The sequence below is a fragment of the Cebus imitator genome, unplaced genomic scaffold (assembly GCF_001604975.1).
Source record: "Cebus imitator isolate Cc_AM_T3 unplaced genomic scaffold, Cebus_imitator-1.0 Scaffold384, whole genome shotgun sequence".
Taxonomy (NCBI): Eukaryota; Metazoa; Chordata; class Mammalia; order Primates; family Cebidae; genus Cebus; species Cebus imitator.
In genome coordinates, this window is record NW_016107699.1 from 1,370,910 (window position 1) to 1,391,651 (window position 20,742).

Below are 20,742 nucleotides of genomic sequence, written 5' to 3' on the forward strand. Positions count from 1 at the left end.
CACCACGCTTATCACCTGAGGTCTCCATCATGGAGAGACGTACCACACTTATCACCTGAGGCCTCCATCATGGAGGGATGCACAGCTTATCACCTGAGGCTCTCCATCATGGAGAGACACACTGCGCTTACCACCTGGAAGATGACTGCAAACAGATTCTTCCCCAGACTGATCTGTTGATTTAGTGCAGTCCCAAGCAAAATCCCAGCACAGTCATAGACCAGTTCTAAAATTTATATGGAAGGGCAAATTAATTGAAATAGCTACAAAGATTTTGAAAAAAAGAGGAATCTCACACTTTTGAGACTTACTATGAAACTGTAGAAATCAACAGTGTGCGGCATTGAAGAAACGGATACACAGCTCCATGGAACAGAGTCCAGAGATAGCCCCACACAAATGGGGCCCTCAGTTTTGACAAAGAGCAAAAGAAATTGAAGGGAGAAAGGATAGTCCGTTCAACAAATGCTGCTGGGAAAAGCACCAAACGCTGACTAACTCTTATGCCTCATGCAAGTGTCTAAAACTATTTTAAAGCTTTTGGAAGAAGCCATAGGAAATCCTCACGACCTGGCATTAGGGAAAGAGTTCTTGGATTGACAGCAAAGCTACAATCCACTGATGAAAAAGAACCAACGCATCGCGCTTCATCAAAATTTAGAACTTTTGCTTCAAGAAAGACACTTTGAAGAGGACAAACTCCAGGATGGGAAAGAAAGTATTTGCAAATTGCGTATCCCCCAAAGGACTGGTATCCAGAATACACAAAGAACTTACACAACTCATCAGCAGGAAAACAAAACAGTCCAGTTAACTGTCAGCAGAATAAATGAGCAGACAGTTCACCGAAGAGGGTGTAAGGATGGCAGATGAGGCGATTCTGGATTGTGTGTCTTTAGCAGTTAGAGAAACGCATGCTGAAGCCGTGGGCAGACAGTGTCCACCTGCTCACATGCATGTCAGGACGCCGGTGCTGTCCAGGATGTGGCCGCCTGGGACTCTGTTCTGCTGGCAGGGACACGGATGAGCAGATGAATACGCTGTGTCCGTCTCTGCAGGGGCTGTGTCTGGGCAGTGAGAAGCCGTGGACTCCTGACACGCCCACTGCGTGGCTGTGTCCCAGTGGCTTCCTTTGAGTGAGAGGGGCCCAGCTCAGGAGGATACGCACAGCACAACTCCTTCCCGCGGCCCATTCCCTAGGAGCCGTCCTGGCATGCCGGGGGCAGAGTAGCACAGCTGTGAGGGGCCACGGGAGCCACTGTGTGTCCTGATTGTGGTTGTAAATACGTGCACACTTCGATACAATTTCATTCATAGAACCATATACGAGAAATAGCTAAGTGATAAAAAGTAAAATGAAAAGGAAACAGTAGAGTTCCATCTTGCAGAACAGATGGGACAATCCGCAGTGTCCCTCAGTTGCTGCTTTCTATGGGCTTTAGATTACGGAAGTGTTTTCTGTCTCCAACTTCCACTGTGTGTGACCAATCTCACACCTGTGGTCAGACGTCAGCGTGCCATGTCAGCGTCCCTGGAGCCAGTGTCTGACTCTTGCAGAGTGCTGGGCTGTCCTGACTGGGTCCCCTCCCCAGAAACACGAGCCTCAACCTGGCCCTTGGAGGCCCAGGCCTCCCCTATACCATCTGGGAACCCCAGGACAGTGGGAATACGTGCATCCTCCGCATAGTTTTCGAGGAGCTGATGCTGAAAGAACTGTTGTCTCGGCATTCTCAGAGGGTCTTACAGCTCAGTGGCGATGCCTAAGGTGAGGCCTGCAGCCTGGGCAGGTGGGTGCAGAGGTCACACAGAGCTGTCTTGTGGGGAGGATGGCACCTGAGAGGCAGATGTGGGTGCTGCATCCCCGTCCTCGTGGCCTGTCCATTTTGGGGCTGCACTTTCCCTTTGGGTGGCCTGACTCAGCCCTGCATGGAGCCCGTGTGGAGCTCCTGTGGCCTGACTCAGCCCTGCGTGGAGCCCGTGTGGAGCTCCTGTGGCCTGACTCAGCCCTGCGTGGAGCCCGTGTGGAGCTCCTGTGGCCTGACTCAGCCCTGCGTGGAGCCCGTGTGGAGCTCCTGTGGCCTGACTCAGCCCTGCGTGGAGCCCATGTGGAGCTCCTGTGGCCTGACTCAGCCCTGCGTGGAGCCCACGTGGAGCTCCTGGTTTAGTTCTGGAGGTGGGTGTGGGAGGGGCTTGTCCTGGGCCCTGGTGGTGTGGGGAGGTGACCTGGCCACCATTTTTCTTGCAGAGGGCGGGGTCCCAGCATGCAGGGCTTGCAGTGTCATCCTCTAGCCTCTTGGTAAACTGGTGACTCCCCCTTGGACCTGCAGTGCACAGGCTGAGGGGCTTTTTGGACACAGCAAAGGGGTGCCCAGAGACACCGGAGGTCCCATGTCCAGGTAGAAGGATGGCTTCTCTCGCCACACTCCCAGTGGCCCCGTCTTGGACCTCAGGGCGTCTCCCCAGGTGCTGGGTGGGCTCTGGAATCCAGGGCATAATGCTTGGTGCCAGCTGAGAGAAGAGCAGCCTCTGGAGTGGAGCCTGGCTCCATCCTTCTCTATGCTGCCCCATCTGGGGCCATTCCAGGCAGAACCGTGGCTGGATGAAGGGGGGTGGGAGCGGCTTGTGTGGAGCCTGGCACCGCAAGGCTCCTTGTCGGTCTGGCTGGGCATGGAGGCGATGCTGGTTGTGGCCACACTGTGGCGGTGGTGTTTGCTCAGTGGCCAGTACTGCCCCGTGCCATGTGGCCCCTTCCTGACTGTGGTGAGCTGGGAGCTGGCTCTCCGGGAGGAAACCCCACCCGTAGTGTTGGCGTGTCTCAGGTGTCAACAGTCCCACCACAGCGTTCTCCACTGCCTGTGGGTCGGGCTGTGGCATCGCCCCAGTGCGCCCTGGTTCAGGCCTGCGGTGCAGCTGCTGCGGGCATGGCCTTGGAGGACTGAGGCCTAGCGCCGTGGGGGTGTTGGTGGACTCTAGGTGGGTGCCCAGAGTCTTGGTGTTATGCTCGGGACGAGGGGTGTTAGGGGCTGGGGGTCACCTTATATTGACATGAGCTAGAACATAGCCTTGTCATGGCTGGACCCAGCAGTAAGAGGCAAACCCAGGGTCTCCATGTCCTTGGGATGCTGCAGCCTGCTTGGGGGCTGCCAGTCTCACATGAGGACCAGCTGCCCTGCGTACTGGGGCAAGAGAGACCTCGGAGTGGGCCCTGTCCCAGCCAGGCTGCTGACTGCAGGTGCCCACATAGGCCACTGCACTCCCCTGGATCCCCCGGAGAGAGGCTTGGCCTCTAGCAGTGAGAAGGGTGCTCCCAGAGAGTGGAGCCTGGCTGACAAGTCACAACACAGCCTCCCGGGAGGAGAAGGAGCCTCTCTGCTTTTAAAATACAACAGAAAAACAGCACATGTTTGTTTAAGTGAATACAACTGAAGCCACTTAGATGCAGAGGAAATGAAGATGACCCCTTCATATGATCACACGTGTGTTCGGCCATGTGGCTGGCAGGGTCCCCAGCATGATCCTGGCTTAGTTCTTCAATGGCACAAGCTGATCCGTCCGTGGAGTGCAGGGCGGTTCCCATAGGCGTCGGGAGTGTGTCGGCCTGGGGAGGAGACACCTGGGTCTGTCACGTCTCTGCTGCTGGCACCACCTCTGCCTGCAGATGACCTGGACGGGTGGGACCCAGTGGCTGGGTGGGTGCGCAGCAGGCACACCCCTGACTGTGTCTCTGTACCCACAGACAGTACTACTGGTATGATGAGCGGGGGAAGAAGGTCAAGTGCACGGCCCCTCAGTACGTCGATTTCGTCATGAGCTCCGTGCAGAAGCTGGTGACGGACGAGGACGTGTTCCCCACAAAATACGGTTGGTCTCCCCCTCCAGCACTGGGTGGTCATTCCCACAGGGTGGGCAGCGGGCATTCAGGACGTGGCTGCAAGCCACCAAGGCTCTGCTGCGAGGGGCAGAGACATGGAGGGTGGTGGCTGCGCCGACCCAGCCCCTGCTTAGCACGGGGCCACTTGGGCTGCGGGGCGAGGCTGGAGCCCTTGGGCAGGGGTCAGCCCAGCCAGGGCCGAAGGCCGTCTCCCTGGCCGCCTGGGCCATACAGCTGAACATGGTCCCTGTTAGTCTCTGCCTCTCACGCTGCTGTCACTGTCTAGCTTGTGGGGGCTTGGGCCGGGGAGGAGCTGCTGAGCCCGTGTCGATTTTGGTGGGGCTCCACGGCACTCCTGTGCTGCCAGAGGGACGGCAGGGGACAATGGGCCTGTGCCACCATCGCTCTTCCGTCCCAGCCCGGGAGAGGGCTCCAAGTGTCTGTCAGGGAGACATGGGGTCCCGAGTGCCCGGTCACAGGCCCCTCCCTGAGGAGGAGGGCCAGGACAGCCCAGTGAGCGCCCAGCCCTCGGGGCAGCTGTAGCTCTGGAGCCTGAGCCCGCAGGGAGGCCTCAGCAGCCCGGCCTTGGGACTGGCAAGGCACTGTGGTGCTGCCAGTGGGCAGAAGCTGTTGCTGCTGGGGCTTTGCAGCCTGGAGCTTGGCAGGGCCAGGTTGGGGCAGCAGGCACCAGACCCACCAGGCCAGGTGCCAGGGGCCCGGCCTCTCTCGGGGCCAAGGGACGTCTGCAGCTTCTAACGCTGCGGTCTCCCCCAGGCAGAGAATTCCCCAGCTCTTTTGAGTCCCTGGTGAGGAAGATCTGCAGACACCTTTTCCACGTGTTGGCACATATCTACTGGGCCCACTTCAAGGAGACGCTGGCCCTGGAGCTGCACGGACACTTGAACACGCTGTATGTCCACTTCATCCTCTTCGCCCGGGAGTTCAACCTGCTGGACCCCAAAGAGACCGCTGTCATGGACGACCTCACCGAGGTGCTGTGCAGTGGGGCTGGTGGGGTCCACAGTGGGGGCAGCGGGGACGGGGCCGGCAGCGGGGGCCCAGGAGCACAGAACCACGTGAAGGAGAGATGAGCCCCGCGGGCTGGACAGGGGCGCACGTGTGCAAAGAGACGGTGGTGTGTGTGCTCTCCGTGCACCTGCGCGTGCACACATGCTGGGCACGCGTGCGGCGAGTCTGAGAGGGCCCTGGCTGCACTGGCGTGGGCTGCACAAACACAGATGGCCCGGCCATGTCCTGCGGCCCCTGTCGGATGGATGCGTGCCGTTTGTAGAGAAGAGCCTTTGGGCCCATTTGCTCGTTCCGCAGACATGTGGGACTGATGCTCTGAGTTTCTTCTGTGGGGTTTTCCTTTCTCTGGTCTCCGTGCAGCCCCTGCCCTCCCCGGGGTGCTGGTGGCCTCAAAGGAGGAACTCTTGGGGGGGGCGCCTCCCCCAGGAGGGCGTGATTTGCAGACTTGGGTCTCTGCTCTGCTTTGGGGGTGGGGCTTGCTTTCACAGAGACCCCTCCTCCCTGCTCGCCCCTTCCTTTCCCGGCCTTGCCAGGGACGTGGCTGTTGGCAGCTCAGAGGTGGGCGAGGCCTGGGGTGCGGGGTGCCCTGCACCTGCTCCTGCTCCTGTTGCCCCTTCCTGCTGCCTCCTCTGTGCCCAAGGAGCACCCATGGTGCAGTCCTCAGGCAGGGCCAGGACGGGGCTGAGGCCCTGCGTGGAGATGCTGCACTAGCAGAAGGCCGAGACCCGCTTACCTTAGTTCATCTGTTCACTCTTAATAAAAAGAATTCTCTCAGGTCAGAGCCTGTGTGCTTCCAGCGTCTCGGTGACCCCCTTCCCACCACACTGTGGGCAGTCCCAGGAGCAGGCACCCGGGAGGCTGCCCTGAGAGTTGGGGTCAGAGGAGAGTCGCCCCTCACTCACTGTGGGGGTCCACAGCCAGCCCGCCGGTGCCGTGGGGGAAGCACACACTCTGTGTCTCTTGCTCTCCCCAGCTGCCTCAGCCGCCTGCCTCTCCCCATGCTGGTGGTGGGGACCCTCCAATGTGGCTGGAGTCAGCTGGGGACATCTTCTCCAAAGGGTTCTGGGCCAGCCCAAAATGATGGCTCTGCTGCAGGGGCCATTGGCTGGCTGGGACAGTGTGGCCAAGGGGCTGGGGCCAGAGGCAAGCAGGTTCATGTCCTCAGCCTGGGAGTGGGTGGACGCATGCTGCAGGGAGGGGGGCCCTAAGCTGAAGCCTGGAGCTTATCAGGGCCTGGGTGGGCTGAGAAGCAGAAAGAGGGCTTCCCAGGTCAGGGCCTGGATGGTGCATACCTCTGTACGGGCCCCTGCCAATGGCGCCTGCTGGACGGTGACCTGGGGCAGCTCCACCCCCACCACTTAGCTAGTGGGCCTGCCCAGGTCGTGGTGCTCCCCTGGCCTCGGGCTCCTCCTGCAGGATGCACCTGTGGCCAACAGGCCGGTTCTTGGCTCTCCCAGGGACAGAGCTGCAGGTCAGAGGCCCTTTCCCCGCCCTGTCTCTCCTCCCACCCCAAGAGCTGACAGCTTCTGGGCTCCTCAGAACATGGCTGGGGGCATCCCCTCTGACATCCACGCATACCCCAAGGTACAGTGCCTGGAGCCAATTCCAGTTCCCAGAGAGGCCTGCTGGGTGTCACCCACCCTTGTCTCCTGATGCTCTCGTGTGGATCCCCAGAATGGAGGCCCCAGGATGCCCACAGAACTTGACTGAAGGGGCTGAGTGTAGGAGCCTGAGGCAGAGACCAGCAGCAAGGAGCCCCTGGGCAAGGGAGGGCAGGAGCAGGACAGGGGAGGTCTGGTGGGACTGCCTCTTTGGCTAGGGCCCCGCTGGGGTGTGCAGGGAGCTCCTGGCCGAGGACACAGGGAGCGGGTGAGGCACACAGCCTGGGTCCCTGTGTGCTGGTGAACCTGGGGCCTGGCTGCTCAGCGGAGGCCGGGGAGAAGATTGGACTGAGTGCTGGGGGGCGCAGGGGACTTGGGGCTGTCCCCACTTGGGCTGGAGGGGCCAGGAGGATGCCAGGATTCCTGCTGCAGCCTTGGAGGCAGCCTCAGATGGAGCATGTGTGGAGCCTGTGGGACGGCCTCAGGAGGTGTCCAGGGCTCGTGTTCATGCTGGTCTCACACTCAGGATGCGGCTGCAGGGTCCCCAGGGCATGTGGGAGTCGCGGGCACACGTTCCCTTGGGAAGGGTGGCTGGGATGAGGGCTGGCGTTGGGGGTACCTGCTGCTCGGCTGGGATGAGGGCTGGCATCGGGGGCACCTGCTGCTCAGCTGGGATGAGGGCTGGCGTCGGGGGCACCTGCTGTTCGGGCAGCTGGGATGAGGGCTGGCATCGGGGGCACCTGCTGTTCGGGCAGCTGGGATGAGGGCTGGCGTCGGGGGCACCTGCTGTTCGGGCAGCTGGGATGAGGGCTGGCTTCGGGGCCACCTGCTGCTTGGGCGCCTGGGATGAGGGCTGGCGTCGGGGGCACCTGCTGCTCGGCTGGGATGAGGGCTGGCTTCGGGGGCTCCTGCTGTTCGGGCAGCTGGGATGAGGGCTGGCGTCGGGGGCACCTGCTGTTCGGGCAGCTGGGATGAGGGCTGGCGTCGGTTGTACCTGCTGTTCGGGCAGCTGGGATGAGGGCTGGCTTCGGGGCCACCTGCTGCTTGGGTGGCTGGGATGAGGGCTGGCGTCGGGGGCACCTGCTGCTCAGCTGGGAGTCTGGTGGACCCGTCCTACTCCTGAGCTGAGGGGACTGTGCTGTGTGCTCTCCTCCACTGGATGGCTTCTTACAAAACCTGGAGTCCTGGCCAAGCCTTCCTGCCTCAGCCTCAGTTTCCCTCCCCGAACAGGAGGCCTATAAACTGAGGCAGGGGAGCTTGGTGGTGTGGGCTCGGTCCCACCTGCAGCCTTGGCTCACTCAGTCTCTGTGGTCTCTGTTCTGAAAGGCAGAATGATGGTCTCCAATATGGTCCCCAAAAAAGATCCGTGTTCTAATCCTGAGCGCCTGTCAGTGTGTTGCCTTATGTAGCACAGTGGGATAGAAGCTGCAGATGGAATCAGGTTCCCCATCTCTGGCCTTGGGCTTGGGAGGGGTCGAGGTTCCTGCTCACTGACCTCAGGATGGGGGAGCTCAGGGTTCCCGATCCGTGACCTCGGGCGGGGGAGGGGTCGAGGCTCCTGCTCACTGACCTCAGGATGGGGGAGCTCAGGGTTCCTGATCCGTGACCTCGGGCTGGGGAGGGGTCAGGGTTCCTGCTCACTGGCCTCGGGCTGGGGTGGTATCTGGATAGGCCCAGTGTTGTCTGGAGGGCTGAGGGCACTGAGCAGGCAGGCAGCGGAGGAAGGCAGCACAGCGTGGACGTGGGGAGGGCCTGAGTCAGTAGCGCAGGCAACTCCTAGAAGCTAGGGAAGGAGGGAACTCAGAAGGAACAGGCCTTGTTGACTAGCCCGGTGAGGCTCGTTTGAGATAAGTTCATTTTGTCTCCAGCACGAAGTTCACGGCAGCTGCAGCAGCAGGAGCTGAAGGCAGAGTTTGGTTCTAGGCATGAGGTGCTGCTGGAGCAAACACCTAGAAAGGTGGAGGTGGCTTTGGAATTGGGCAGAAGCTGGAAGAATTTCGAAGGTGATAGAGAAAGCCCACGATGCCCTTAAACCGGTGGCAGTAGAAGGATGGGGGTGAGTGTGGCTCGAGGGGCTGGGAGATTGTGCTCCGGGAAGAGTCAGAGCTGCTGTGCACCGCCCTTCTGAGACACAGCAGGGTTAACGGTGCAGGCGGGAGCTCAGAAAGGAAGGAGCGGGGGCCAGGGAGAGCCTGGTCCGTGGGGGAGAGGCGCAGCTGCACTTGTGCGGGCGGTCAGCCTGCGTGGAAGGTGCTGGAGTGCAGCCGGGCCCCTCCCTTCACTGCTGAGAGGGAACCTTGAGCAAAGGAAGATGGTAACAGGTGAGCACCCTGCCTTCGGGAATTCTCAGCTAAAGACGCTGACGGAACGTGTGCTTGGAGCTCCTGAGGAGAGCGAGCCTGTGGCTCGTGGGTGCCCCAGGTCACCCGAGCAGACACCGAAAGCAGGGATGGCTGTGGGAGGACCTGCCATGGGCCCAGCCCCTCACTTGTTGGGTGAAGCTCCGTGAGAACCATGAGGGGATTTACACCATCAAAAACTCACTTGGCTTGGATTGAGGCGGGGGGTTTTATGAGAGGCTCCTGGGCCCCCAAAAATGATCAGGGAGGAGGCAGACTAAACTGTTGAGTTGCAAACACTTGCCATGTCTCATAAAAAGACAGCGTGGTCTCGAGGTGCAGCAGGGTCCGGGACCCACTGAGGGAGATCCCAGGCCTGGCTGGGACCTGAAGGAGTGTGCCCAGCTGGATTTTGGATTTCTTGGGAGCAGTGACACGGGCACCCTGCAGTTTTCTGCGTGAGTCATGTCCATACGTACATATACAGGAATGACCGGGTCTCACTGTCACCCAAACTGGAGCGCTGGACGATCCTAGCTCACTGCAGCCTCAGACTTCCGGGCTCAAGCGATCCTCCCCCTTCAGCCTCCCGAGTAGCCAGGGCCACAGCTGCGAGCCTACACCTGGCTGATTTTGAAATATTCTGTAGAGGTGAAGATTCACTATCCAGGCTGGTCTTGAACCCCTGGGCTCAGGTGATCCTCCTGCCTCTCAGCCTCCCAAAGTGCTGGGCCCCCACACCTAGCCAGACTTTCTTTGAAACAGGGATGTCAGTGACTGGCATTCTGCATCTGTCCTCCGGTTGTATTTTGGGAGCAGGTAACTGGTTTTCTAGCTTTAGGGGTCCACAGATAGAGGGAAATTGCCCCAGGGTGCAATGCCCAGAGTCACCCATACCTGATCAGGGTGGCTTAAAGGGTGTGACTTGGGACTTGGGAGCTGATGAGATGTACATGAGGTTTGGGACTGGAGTGGGTGCTGTGTTCAGTGGAGACTGTTGGGGCCGCGAGAGGAAGGGTGCATTGGCACATGGGATGCGTGGGAAGCAGCGGGGGCAGGAGGGTGGGCTGTGGTCAGCATAAGGAGTCCCTCACCGCCGGGTCTGTGTATACCCTAGTCCCGTGGGAGTGAACCTGCCACCCAGCACAGCAAAGGGGAATGAAAGCAGATGGGATTAAGGGTGCCAGTGACCTTGAGAGGCAGGGATGGTCTGGGCCTAGTGAGAGCAAGAGAGGCCTTCGTTGTGGAAGCTGGAAGCTGGCTGGGGCGCGTGGACACAGCCATGAGGGGGCTCCACCCACACACTCCTGGCTGCAAAGGTAGAGACCCCGGGCCATGGGATGCAGGCGGCCGCAGACTCTCCCCTGGGGCCTCCAGGAGGCACACACCTTGATTCTAGAGCAGGGAGACCCCTTGAGTGAGGCCTGCCCAGTACTTGACTCAAGCTGGGAGGTATTGGTGTCTGAAGCTTCTTAGTCTGTGGTAACTTAACTGTGGTGGTGATAGGAAACCATAGGAGGTAATACACATACCAAGCGGGCCAAAGCGTTCTCACAGGGTCCTGGGGGGTGGGGCACAGAGGGCAACTCCACAGCAAGAGACGCCCCAGTGTAGTTTGTAGCCCAGTGGGCCCGGCCGGCATGCAGGTGGCCCTTCAGGTCATGTTCCCTGCATGTCTGTCAGGCCCTCCCCCCTCACCGCCAGCAGGCTCCGCTGCCTGGAAGGTCGCTGCTGGCTCTTCCTCCTGTTGCTGCCCTCCTCCTCCTCCTCCTCCTCCTCCTCTCTGGCTCTCTGCTGTCCCGACCCCTTGCCGAATCACACCTGGGGTGGATCCAGGGAAGGGAAACTGAACTGGGAGAAGTCACTGGAGTGAGTGGGAGGGGCTGGACATGGCCTGGGGTGAGGGCAGAGGGCCTGGGCACTACGCCACTGGAGGGCGGGAGGCAGGGCCAGGCCTGGGAGAGCTCGCGGATAGGGGTGGGAGCAGGGCAGCTGGAACGCCACACCCTGAGGCAGCATGTGGGCATCAGCCGCCTCCTGCAAGCTCTGAGGCTTCGTCACACCAGGATTGTTCCGTCTTACAGCTTAGGCCGGGGCTCTGCGCCTGTGCGCTCCGTGACTGTGGGGAAAGCCCAGGGAAGGCTCAGAGCTAGGCCGGGGCTGCTGTGTGCAGGCGCCTTCCCGGAGCACCCACCTCCCGCCTGCTGGCATTGAGTCCTGTGTGGGAGCTGGGCCTGCTGTTGTCCCCCACCACCCACCCGCCATCCTATGGTGGGCTCGCCAGTTGGTTCGTCACCAGGGCCCACCTTTCAGGCCAGGCAGTGGCAGGCTCTGACCCCAAACGTGCCTCAGATTATCAGCCTAAGAGCCTAGAACTGGGACTGAGAAACTGTCCTCTCACTGGGCGGGCTGACCCACGGCCACATCCCTTTTTTTCCAATCTCCACTTTTAACTTCTTCGTGGACGTGATGTGAGGACCAGCTGGTGTAGAGTGGGACTCCTCTGCCACGTCAGAAGTCCTGCCGTATTTGTTTTCATTTTTTATACAAATACCAACAGATTCTGGCTTAGCTTGCTTTGGGTTCTGTTATTTACAACCAAGAGAGCTTGGTGTCAGCATGGGCTGCAGGGCACAGCCCTTCCTGAGCACAGCGGGAAGCGGGCAGGGCTCTTAGACACACTTTCCTTTTGGGCCTCCAGCCACATGCCTGAGAAGGCTGACTTCACACGTGAAGGTTGGGCGGAGGCCCAGGAGTGTGTGTCAGCTGCTCCCAGAGACGCACGTGTAGGACACAGGTCAGAAGGCTTCCGGTCCGGGCCAGCAGCCTGCGCCCCACTGTCTTGTGCTGCACTGAACCAGGCAGCCATGTTCCTTTTCTCAACCTGTTTCTTAAGGTGAGATGTACCTGGACACTGTGATCCAGGGACTGAAATGCAGCCTGATTCCCTGGGGCCCTCCCAAGTGCCTTCTCTTCAGGGCACCCACCTGTGAGCCACTTGGCAGTCCAGGGTCAGGCAGAGGAGGACGGCCCAGCTTCCCTGTGTCCTGGGCTCTGAGCAGAGCCCTGAGCTAATGAAGCCTGACAAACATGGTGGCCCCCGGCTCCCTCCAGAGAGATGGGCACAGGCACAGCTTGAAGTTCAGGGCAGGGGTTGTCACCTAGTGGTGATTCTGTCCCCCACCAAGAGACTCTGTCAATGTCTGGGAACTTTTTGTCACAGTGGAGATGGGGCAGCTATAGCTTCTGTTGGACTGAGACCAGGGATGTGGCCCCCACCCCAGTGTCATCCCACTGCAGCCACTGCTTGGAGCACCTGCTCCAGTGATAGACAGTGGGGTGCTGTCCGGCCACACGGAGTCCTTCACACAGGAGGGGAGTGGGCGTGGGCCTCCCAGGTCAGCTCTGTGGATGCTACTCTCTGCCCAGACCCCGCCGAGGCCTGCTCCTGGCCTCCAGGCTGCAGTGGACTCCCAGCCACTGGCCTCACGGTGTGGGCCTGGACCTGCCCTTCTGCTGCAGCACCAGATGGGCAGCTAGGCCAGGGCGTTGTGCCAGTGGAGCCCACGGCCCTGGCTGTCCTCTGTGGCAGGCATGGCTCGACCATCCTGCTCTAGCTCCAAGGGCTATTCCCAGCCTGGGCCCTTGCTCCCAAGGCTGGGTCATGGCATCCCATCCGGATTCTTCCCAGGTGAGGAGGGGAAGAAGGGTCCTTCTCCAGGAAAAGGCCCAGGCCCAGGCTGGCCCGTGCAGGCCTCGCGGTGGTGGCAGAGGAGCTGTGCAAAGAGCGGTCCTCCCCAGCCCTTGACAGGAGCGCAGCTCAGGCTCGGGCAGCCTTAGGGATGGCCCCCACATCAGAAGTGATCTCTGACCCTGGCTGCCCGGACCCTCGCCCTCTTCAGCTGGGCAGATGGAAGCTGCGTTCACACTGGCACAGCCCAAGGGCCGCAAGCGGGGAAGGGGAAGCTGTCCCGGCTGTCTCGGAGCCCTGCGCGCCCGCCCTGCCCGGATGAAGAGCTGCGTCGGTGTCTTTGCGGAAGGGATTTATTGTTCCGGAGCTGTGGCTGCTCACAGTATGTGACAGGGGTACACTGCAGGCGCGTGCCCGTTTCCGTGGTGCCTGCTGGAGTCCGCATGTGTCCGAAGCACAGAAGCAGAAGGCGGGCGAGAGGCTCTGCTTCGTGTCCTTGTCTCCGTGGAGAGCCCTTTCCGCCTGTGCCGCCTGGCGTTTGCTGTCCTATATGACTTTGTTCTTATGTGTAGAAATCCCAGCCTGTGGCAGAGGTCTGATGTTAACAGAAGCATTAAAATTGATACACGAGGTGGGTGCGAGGCAGGGGCACCGAAGCAGATGGACCCTGTGGCAAAGGCATGCATCAGAACGCCACCGCCCTCCCAGCCGCTGCACCCGGGCACTGTGCCCACCTGGGGAGCCGGGCACACGGGAACACAGAAGCCTGAGCTGGGGTGAAGCGAGGGTGGCAGGCACCAAGTGGGATGGGCCTGCAGCCCCCACCCCCCTGCACTGCACAGAACACCCTGCAGAGGAGCGCCACTGGCTCTTTCTGTCCTTCGGTTGCTTTCAACTTTTTTTGTTTTAATAAGAAAAGCCCCCGGCGCCCCTGCTGCCCTGTGCGTGGGGAGGGCCCTCGAGGGCCTTTCTCCTACTCCCTCACCCTTGGACACAAAGCCGAGACTGTCCCAGCCTGGGTCTTGACAAGGGCATGGGCACTGCTGCCCGCCGTGAGATGCCCTGAGCCCCCCCGAGGTGGAGCCGCCTCTCCACGGTGAGAAGCAGAACCCAGGACAGATCGAACCGCGCCATCTTTAGCTAGATGAGTGTGCAAAAACTGGGAGCCCGGGCTGAAACAAAACCTGGCCCTGCCCTGCCCTGGCCCTGCCCCTGCGGCGCCCCACCCCCACACCCTTTTCCAAAAACCACCAAGAAAAAAAAGTTTATAAAAATATCTTGCAGGAATTCTTTAAAGTTTACAGTAGCTCGCCAGCCCCCCGCACCCCGCCGGCTCTTGTCCTCAGAGGGCGCCCGGGCCCTGGACCCCCCCACTGCCCGAGACGCGCAGACGGCAGGGGATGCGGCTGCCGCCCTTCCCTGAACAGAGGTGTAGAGACTCCATAAATTAAAACAGCAAATAAATAACACTGATCCCAGCCCAGCGGCCTGGCCAGCCAGGAAGGCTCTGACGCCCCACGGTCTCTCTGTTTCCACCTCAGCCAGGGAGGAGCGCCAGAGCCCACGGCCGCCCCAGAGGAGGCGACGGAGGCATGGGTGAGACGGGAGGACGGGAGGCAGCCCGGGGAGGCCAAGACTATAGGAGGCGGCGCAGCCAGGGAGGCGTGAGGCGGCCTCCGAGTGCGGCGTGGAGGCGGCGGACGGGTCTGTTCCTGCAGCTACTTTGCCCGCCGGGGGGTCCCGGCCCCAAAAGGCTTCCAGGCAGGCTGTTCTTGCTGAGGGGTCAGGTGACCGGGTGACCAGGAGTCTGGCCGGGCTGGAGGAGGCTCCCCCGAGCCTGGCCCTCCTACCATGGGCCGTGCGGAGCTGAGGCGAGGAGCTGCCTCGGGGTGGACGGGGCGCTGGGCTGGGCCTCGCTGCCCGGCAGCAACAGCAGGAGCGGAGGGAGGGCGGGTCCGCAGCAGCTGCCTTCGGTCACAGAGGATGGCCTCGTGGAGGTGACATGTTAACTTTTCGGGATAATTCCTGGTATCAGAGTGGAAACAAGTGATGCCGTCAGAGACAGGCAGAGACAGAGACAGGAGAGAGAAAAGAGAGCGGGCGGGGGTGGCGGAGCCCACAGGCCGGCCCCGGCGCCCCTTTCCTTTCCTCCCAGGCTCTGAGAACAGTCTGGACGGGCGGGCGGGCGGCCGCGGGTCCACTCGGGGCAGGGCGGGCGGCGGGCGGCAGGGCAGCCGCCGTCAGTGCTGTGCTGGGTGGGGGGGGCTAGTGTGTCTAAGGCTGCTCGCGGCGGGCGGCGGGCGGGCCCGTCTTGGCCGTGTCCTTGCCCGTTGGGTACTCGGCGTCCCCTCCGGGGCCAGGGCCAGCGGCCGCGGAGTCACCGAGTGGGCCGTGGGCACTCCGCTTGGCGGGCGTGCTGGGGGCCTGGGCCGCCTGCCCGTTCTTCTCGTCTGAAAAAAGTTGTTTAATTACGTCAAAGAAGTTACTCAATGGGCTGCCTGGGTACACAGAACAGAGACAAAAAAAAAGAGAAAAGAAAGAAAAAAAGAAAAAAAAGGGGAGAGAAAGAGGAAGGGAGAGAAGGAGAGAGAAAGAGAACAAACAAACAAATGAACGAAGGGGCCTTGACGAGGGAGGGAACCCAGAGATGAGGCTGAGATGGGGCGGGCGGGGACCAGCGGGCAGCAAGCGGTGGGCAGGCGGCCGCCAGCAGGGGCCGTGCGGTGTGGGGAGCTGTGTGCCGTGGGGCCAGGAGCTCACGACCCCAGCACCTTCGAGCTGTTGCCCAGGACCCGGGGCTCCTTTGGAGAAGTGAGGCTTGGGACAGGTGGTAAGACCCTCCCTCCCTCCCTCCCCACCATTCCTCCCCACCTTGCAGCCGCGAGGGCTGGCCCACCCCAAATCCGGAGATGACAGCATCAAGACCAGGGCCTGCTGGGAGCTCTGAAGCCTCGAAGGGCCCTGGGGGCAGCTGCTGGCCCCCCCTGCGTGAGGCCCGGTGGAAGACGGAGAGGGTGTGCCTGCTACACCTCCCCAGAGAGGCCTGAAGCCCGGCCCCCGACCAGCTAGGACACAGCTTGGCAGCAGACAGACAGATGGACAGATGGGTGGACAGGCATGGAGGAGGTGGGTGTGGGAGGCAAGCTGGGCGGCTGGAGACAGGCAGCTAGAGTCACGTCCCAGGTCCCTCAGATGTGGGCATTCTGGAGGAGTGGGGCGTAAGTGGAGAGCCCACCCTTCCTGGGCCCTGCGCTCCCTGCCCACCTGTGCCGGTGGAGGCACCTCCACCCCACTTCCTAAGCCTGACCCACACCTGAGCCCCGAGCTGTGGCCCCTCTGCTCCCTGCCAGGCACAGCCTCCAGCGAACAGAGGGGTGGGCCCTGGCCCCTGCCCCAGACCATAGCCTCACGTGGGACCGTCAGTGGCTTCAGGCCTTGGTTGGGGGGCCCTTCCTGGGCCTGTCTTGATCTCCTAGGGCTGGGCAGGGGTGGGTAGAGGATGGGGTTGGGGACACCTAAGCTGCTGGGCGCCTACATTTATACCAGGAAGCCGGGACAGCCAGGGCGGCGAGTGTGGGCCAGTGCGGGCTGGGGCTGAGCGGAGGGGTGGCAGGCAGAGGTGCCAGGTGAGCGTGGGGGATTCTTACCACATTTGGAAAGCCGCCCCGTCATCATTTCCATACAGTTAGTGGTGTCTGGAGCACAGAATGGAGAGAGGAGGGGAGTGAGTGAAAGGCTGCCCCCACCCTCCCTCGGGCTGGCTGGACGCTGGCAGCCTCTGGCCGGGCCCTGGAAGGGGGCGGAGCCAGGAGTGGGTGAGACCCCACAGGCAGTGGTCAGGCAGACTGGGCGGGGCCAGAGCCAGAAGTAGGTGGACCCCCCTGGGGGTGGGGCCTAGAAGGGGCAGCGCCTGGAATGAGGCCGGGAACAAGTCAGAGCCACCTGGGCAGCTGAGGGTCCTCGAACAGGCCAGTGCCCTGGGTTGGTGGTTCCCTCCCCAGTGTGTCCCCTGGCCGCGGCCTGTGCCGGTCACTACGCTCCCTCATCGCACCACTCAGCAGCTCCAAGGCCGTCAACTCAAGGCAGGCACCCTCGTCCTTGGCCCTCTCCCCGATACTGGGCCTGGAGATGCTGGTGCTGCCAGGCCAGGACCTGGGTGGGAGCAGGGCCCTGGGAGGGCTGCTCCCTCGAGGCCCTCCCTGGCACCTGCACTGCTCTGCCTGTGCCTGCTCACCGGGGGCTTAGCCTCCCCTCTCTCAGCCAGGCTGGGGTCTCGTGGAGAATGAACAGTGCCTGAGGCGGCCCCCATCTCCCTACCCACCTGCCACAGGTCCTTGGAGCTGAGCTCCCTGGACAAGAGTGTCCAGTGTGTGTGTCTGTGTGTGTGTGGGGGGGGCGTGATGGTAGGGCTGGGCACAGCAGGATCGTGGGGACAGGGTAGGCTCCTGAAGTCCAGAGGGAGACAGATGGGGCCCAAGAGCCTCTGCAATAGGCCCCACTGAAGTCAGGGTCCAGGGCAGGCATGGACGGGCTGGGAGTTGGCTGGCGGGGAGTGGTATGTGCTGATGGGCAGGACCACACCTTGCAGGGCCAGGCTGGAGGAGCTCTGCCCACGGCCCACGCAGGAGCAGGCTGAGGTGCCCAACTGGCTGCTCAGGTGCAAGGACACCCTGGACAGCACCCCAGCGGCCGTCTCTTCACCCTCCTGGCCACCCCCTGTCCGTCTCTCTGGCCTTGGTGGCTGCCCTGTTTTTCCCTGGCCTCAGTTTCCCTTCCTAAGATGGAGGCTTTCAAGGCTCAGAGAGCCAGAGGCTGCTGCTGGCCAACAGCACAGCCTCCACTGTAAGGCAGCACCACATACGCTGCAGGGCACCTGGAACCCTGCTCCTCCTTGCCCACCGTGCCAACACGGCTCCCAAGGTCAGCAGAAGGGGCCACTGCTCCACCCACTGGGGCTTGGGTTACGGCCAGGGCTGTTGGGGACCTCAGCCCCCAGCCCCCAGCGGGGTGAAGCACACTCCGGGGGGGCTTCCACAGGCAATGGAATGAGGATGGAATGAGGATGGTGCGGCCCGCTCTGGCCTCCATGACCCCACACAGAAACACAGGTGACCCTAGCACACCACAGAGCTGTGCAGATACAGGCCGGGACGGGCCCCAGGGCCCAGCTGGGTGCTCCCCTTATGTGACACCCAGTGCCCCCACGCCGTGCCGCCGTTCAGAGGCACGTCTGCACACCCTTGCTTACAGACCAGGCCCATGCACGGGCCCAGCATTCCGCCCTGTCCCGTCACACATGGGCCCAGTGGAGTTGGGGGAGCCTTTTCTGCTGGATGCTGGGTGGCACGGACCCTCCAGCTCTGGGCCCTGGAGGCTCCAGGATGGGGCAAGCCTCCCCTGCGCACGCCTGTGAGGCTGTGGTGGAGCCCTGGCCCTGGCTGGGATCAGGCCCCTCTGCGCTGCTGGAGGCGGGGCCCCAGGCTGTCGGGAAGAGTAGGGAGGTGAGAAGTCACGGGGCCCTCCTGGGGTGCCGAGGCAGGAGCCCTGAGGGCGGGGCCTTGTCACTGCTCTCCTGGGACCTGGCAGGCTGCCCTGTGTCTGGCTCCCTAGCAGATGGGCTGCCCGGGGCACACCTGGCCTGTCCAGGGCTGAGACCTGCGGGTGGGCATGGAAGGCCCTGCTGAGGCCCAGCCCGGCTCCGCCGATGACCTGCCCGCAGCCCCTCCCGCCCCAGCACAGGCCGGCGCCTTACCTGCCAGCGTCAGAGGCTACTCTCGTAGCTGGTGGCCACCTTCTGGCCCTTAAGCCCAGCGCCCCAGCTTAGTCCTGGCGCTGGCGGGGGGGGTTCTACGGTGGACAAGAGGCACCTTTCAGTGTGGTGCGGCTGGGCCCTAGGTCCCTGGCGTGCAGAGGCAAGGCGGTGGTCCCGCTGGGCTGGGAAGGGGCCCTGATCCCTGAGGGGTGCAGCCACAGCTTGGGGCAGGGAAGTGGGGGCAGCCGTCAGAGGGGCCAGCAGGCTGCGCCCAGGTCCTCATGCCTCCCGTCTGCGCAGTACCAGCTGGCCACGCCCCATTCACAGGCCGCAGGGTGGCCGGAGCTGAGCCCGCCTCACCTGACAAGTGCTGGGCGGAGGGTGGGTCATGTGTGCTCAGCAGCTGGGTCTGGATGGTCTCCACCACCCTCTTGAAGCGGCGGCTGGGGCCTGGGGGAGACAGGGGGTTATGCCTGCACAGGCCTGGGCCCGGGGCCGCCCCAGGGTCGCCGGCTCACCTGAAAGCAGGGTGAAGGTGACGGAGTAGATGCCGTTCTCCTTCTGCGCCTCCCCGCCCTCCGTGTAGGTGATATCCACCTGGAACTTGACCGGCTTCTGGAACACGGCGGGCCCCCCCGTGGCCTTGTACTCAGCCCGGAAGCTCGTCTGGGAGATGACACTGTGGCTGAGGCTGGGGATCTGTGGAGGGGGGTAGCATGAGTTTGGCTGGCCTGGCGGGTCCCCCACCGACCCCCTGGGGAGCTGCTCTGGGGAGAGCCAGCCCTACTGTGCACAAACTGAGCACCCAGGCACCTCTGTTTCCATATCTGTGAGGGGCACAGGGCAGGTGGACTCCATCGGAGCAGGGAGGGGGCGTTCCCAGCCCCCACCCTCCAAAGCTTTGGTCTTGTCAGCAGGGGTGGCTGAGCCCGTCTTGGGCTTTTCTTAGGCAGCCACAGCACAGGACGGCCAGGACCTTATAGAGGAGCCTTAGAGGCGGAGGCGACCCCTACAGCCCGAGGCTGGGGTCCAGGGTGGGAGCCGATGGGAAGGTGGAGAGTCGGGGAGCTGCCCCTGGACAGCAGGGGCGTGGGATTGGGGCTGGGACTGTGCCCTCCTGCTGGGGCTTCCTGGGACAGCGCCTACTTCAGCTACAGTTGCCTGCTGCTTATGGGACCCAGGGGGACACAGGGCGCTTGGCACCAGCTGTGTGGGCTCTGCAGTTACCAGGGGGCATCTACAGGAAGCAGAACTTGGGGCCACCCAGGGCACGGGGTCTGGGCTGGACACGACTGCCTCACTGGGGGCGGCAAGGGGAAACACCAGGGCCACCGTTGAGTCTGAGGTTGGCTGTGGCAACTAGGGGCGGCATGAAGGGACATGGTGCGGGGAGGAGGCCCCTGCAGGGACGCGGACACGGGGACGGGGTCTCTGAGGGCCCCTGAAGCCAGGATCCAAGTACCTGGTCCTGCCCTGCCTGTGCCCAGAGCCTTCCGCAGAGGCTCCAAGGTATCCCTACAGCGATAAGGGAAGCTCAGCTCAGCCAGAGCAACGGTGGCCTGAGTGCCCAGAGCGTCCAGTGAGGTGGAGGCCCCCCCCCCCGCTAGAGAGGCCGCCGCCATGAGCCACAGCCTGATCTTGCCAAGATCCTGGGGCCAGAGAGGGCCCCTGGAGGCCATGAAAATGGGGCAGGACAGCAGCCCCAGGGGGTCAGGCTGGGGGCGGCGGGGGCGGCAGGTGGGGGAGGCAGGCGGGGGCGGCCCCTGTGATGCCTGGGCACAGCACAGAGTGGACAGGGCTGGCAGGGAAGGGGCCTCCTGGTAGGACCGGGCGCTCAAGTCCTGGCAATAAAAATTCTCTATTTGAGACTTTATGGGTCCTTCTGCTCCTCTAACCTGACGCCCAGCAAAGACAAACGAAGCCAACCCAAGCCCCTGAGTGCGGCCACCCTTGTGGAGAGCCATCCAGCCTCCAAGGGCAGGGCGAGGCCTGGGGGTGTCCACTGAGGGCCCACAGAGCCCCACGGGGTCCCTGGGGTCACAGCCTCGCAATGGCTTCTTCCTGAGTCTCATGGAGGCGTCACTCTCTGAGGCCCGCTTCGCTGGAGCCTGCCTCCTGCCCCAGGTGCCAGCTGCCCAGCCCTGCCTGGCACACACCTAGGGCTGCCCAGGACCAGTGAGCGAGGCCCTGCCTCCCTCCGCAGGCCAAGTGCCCCAGATGGGCAGGGACCCCTCCCTCGAGAGGGCGGGCAGGAGAGAACGCCTCTGGCGAAGGCAGCTGGGCAGGCCCACAAGTGAATGATGTCCGTTCTGTGTGTGTGTGGACGTGTCCTGGGTCAGGACAGACAGGCTTCTGGATTCTCTGGGGAGCTGGGTGTCGTGGGGTTGGGGCGGGCTGCCCACTCTTGCGGCGGCTGCCCGTTCTTGAGGGGGGCTCGGAGGTGTGGGGTTGGGGGGGCT

The 20,742-nt window shown here is 62.5% G+C and overlaps 2 protein-coding genes across 20 annotated transcripts in view; one reads left to right on the forward strand and one right to left on the reverse strand.

Annotated features, from left to right (window-relative positions):
- Positions 1–5,679, forward strand: part of MOB2 (MOB kinase activator 2) — a 71,782-nt gene extending 66,103 nt beyond the window's left edge. For all 4 annotated transcript variants that reach the window (XM_017507763.2, XM_017507762.2, XM_017507759.1 and 1 more), the window contains exons 4-5: positions 3,737–3,861; positions 4,646–5,679. In XM_017507763.2, the coding sequence (XP_017363252.1) occupies positions 3,737–3,861; positions 4,646–4,962 (442 nt within the window). In that variant the 3' untranslated portion in view covers positions 4,963–5,679. The remainder of the gene's footprint in view (positions 1–3,736; positions 3,862–4,645) is intronic.
- Positions 5,680–12,866: 7,187 nt separating this feature from the next.
- The window catches only part of BRSK2 (BR serine/threonine kinase 2), a 28,835-nt gene continuing 20,959 nt past the window's right edge, over positions 12,867–20,742 (reverse strand). For 3 of the 16 annotated variants that reach the window (XM_017507770.2, XM_017507767.2, XM_017507765.2), the window contains 4 exons: positions 18,802–18,982; positions 18,644–18,733; positions 16,179–16,226; positions 13,791–15,029 (listed from right to left, as the gene is read on the reverse strand). In XM_017507770.2, the coding sequence (XP_017363259.1) occupies positions 14,806–15,029; positions 16,179–16,226; positions 18,644–18,733; positions 18,802–18,982 (543 nt within the window). In that variant the 3' untranslated portion in view covers positions 13,791–14,805. Of the gene's footprint in view, positions 15,030–16,178; positions 16,227–18,283; positions 18,379–18,643; positions 18,734–18,801; positions 18,983–20,742 lie in introns of all 16 variants that reach the window. The other 13 variants (XR_001818825.2, XR_001818826.2, XM_037731130.1 and 10 more) reach the window with 11 other exon arrangements.